Consider the following 2,076-nt stretch of genomic DNA (forward strand, 5'->3'; position numbering starts at 1 on the left):
ATATTTATGGAAGAAGATAAAGCATGTAACAATTTTCATAAATATTCCTTAAGGATTTCTCTTCAAATTCATACAAAACACATGTGCACGTGTTGGTTGCCTGTATAGAGTAAATATTGCATAGAGTAAATACTGCATGGTATATATATTCGCTATGAAAATTTTGATATAATATTTGGTCATTTGGCAGATGTTATTTTCTGCTCTTCGCAAGGACGTTGTCAACGTTCTGGATTTCATGGAGAGGTTAAAGAATGAAGAAGATCAAAATGCTGTTGACGTGTATCTAATTGAAAGGGTGAGACTTGAGCTGGCATTTATTTGTACATATGTCCAGCTTTCTTATTCCGATTTGGAGCAGTTCGAAGTTGTAATGAGTTATTCAAGGCAAAGGGTTGACAATCTGCTTCGACCAATTTTGAACGATGTTGACAGCAACGCCGGGTGTCAATACAACATGGATCATGTTCTTCCCAACCTCATGGGTAATATCGATGGTTGTATCAGCTCGTGTTATCGTTCTACATCAAGTGCCACCATGACTGACGAGCAGTTGAACTTCCTCCTCCTGAATCTCCATCATCTATCCAAGTATCTTGCTGAACGGATATTTCCATTAGAGACTCATCATGAGATTCTTCAGAATGTGTCTGGCAACATGAAAGATTTCCATGGGCTGATAGTGAATGGTTGCATTGAGCACGAGATTGTTCAGTATGTGTTGCCTCAGTTTCAATTCATGGCTGAGAGAGTTGGACTCTTCCTTTGGCATGATCGACTTGATGGAGACTCTCAACTCTTCAAGCTAGCACATCTACTCATGAAGATTATTCCAATTGAACTGGGGAGATGATGCAAATATGTTATACAAATTTGAAAGCTTCACCATCAGAAGAAATTGAACGCTTCATTAACCAGCTCCTTGAAACCTTTCCGGAAGTTCTGAGAGAATATCTGATTCATCTACAAGAGCACATGGTAACTGTTATTACCGTAAGCACTTCAGGGGCTCGAAGCATTCATGTCATGATAGAGTTCCTATTGATTATTCTTACTGATATGCCCAAGGAAATTATTCATCATGACAAACTATTTGATCTTTTGGCACGTGTTGGAGCACTTATCAGGGAGGTATCAACTCTTGTTCATGACTTAGAAGAAAAATCAAGGAATGAAGAGAGTACCGATGGAAAAAGTCGTGCAACTCTAGACTTGCTGGAAAATATTCAACTCCTCAAAGAAGATCTCGAACATGTTTATTTGAAAGCGCCAGACTCATCTCAATGGTGCTTCCCCATGAGCGATGGACCTCTCTTCATGCATCTGCTGCACAGACACCTAAATGATTTGCTATATTCCAATGCTTATTCAATTGCATTGATAAAGGAAGAAATTGGGCTGGTGAAGGAAGACCTAGAATTCATAAGATCGTTCTTCGGCAATGTTGAGCAAGGATTGTATAAAGATCTATGGGCACATGCTTTAGATGTAGCATATGAGGCTAAAGATGTCATCAATTCAATTATCGTAAGAGATAATGGTCTGTTACATCTTATTTTCTCACTTTCCATCACAATAAAAAAGATTAGCCTTATCAAAGAAGATGTCTCCAATTTACTTGAGAAGATTCCCAAGAACAAGAGCCTCGTTGTTGTAAACGCTCCCGAGAATCCACTTGAGAGAAAGTCATTGACAAGTGGTAAAATTATTGTAGGTTTTAAGGAGGAGACAAACTGGTTAATTACTAAGCTCACCAGTGGACCGAAGTTGAGAAAGGAAGTAGAATTCTTTTGACGACCCGGCAAAAGGAAGTGGCTTTGCATGGAAAGCGCAATACTGATCCTCTCAAGCTTCGGTTGCTAAAATTAGAAGAGAGATGGGAGTTATTAGAGAAAAGGGCATTTGGAAACGAGAGTTGCCCTGATGAACTACTGGAAGTTGGAAAGGAAATAGCCCAAAATTGTAAAGGACTTCCTTTGGTTGTTGATCTGATTGCTGGAGTCATTGCAGGTTTGGAATAGATGAAGTCTGTGTGGCTTGAAGTTCGAAATAATTTGAATTCCTTTATTTTGAAAA

General features: G+C 38.9%; 1 protein-coding gene across 1 annotated transcript; it reads left to right on the forward strand.

Moving 5' to 3' along the window:
* Positions 1–188: 188 nt before the first annotated feature.
* On the forward strand, positions 189–1,945 carry LOC124890554 (the record flags this gene model as incomplete). The annotated part of the gene is given in 3 exon segments (XM_047402372.1): positions 189–425; positions 456–844; positions 847–1,945. Coding segments are annotated over 3 exon segments (1,574 nt in total), but the record flags the coding sequence as incomplete, so codon positions are not given.
* Between the last annotated feature and the right edge of the window lie 131 nt (positions 1,946–2,076).

This window comes from Capsicum annuum, unplaced genomic scaffold, assembly GCF_002878395.1.
Source record: "Capsicum annuum cultivar UCD-10X-F1 unplaced genomic scaffold, UCD10Xv1.1 ctg2002, whole genome shotgun sequence".
NCBI classification, from domain to species: domain Eukaryota; kingdom Viridiplantae; phylum Streptophyta; class Magnoliopsida; order Solanales; family Solanaceae; genus Capsicum; species Capsicum annuum.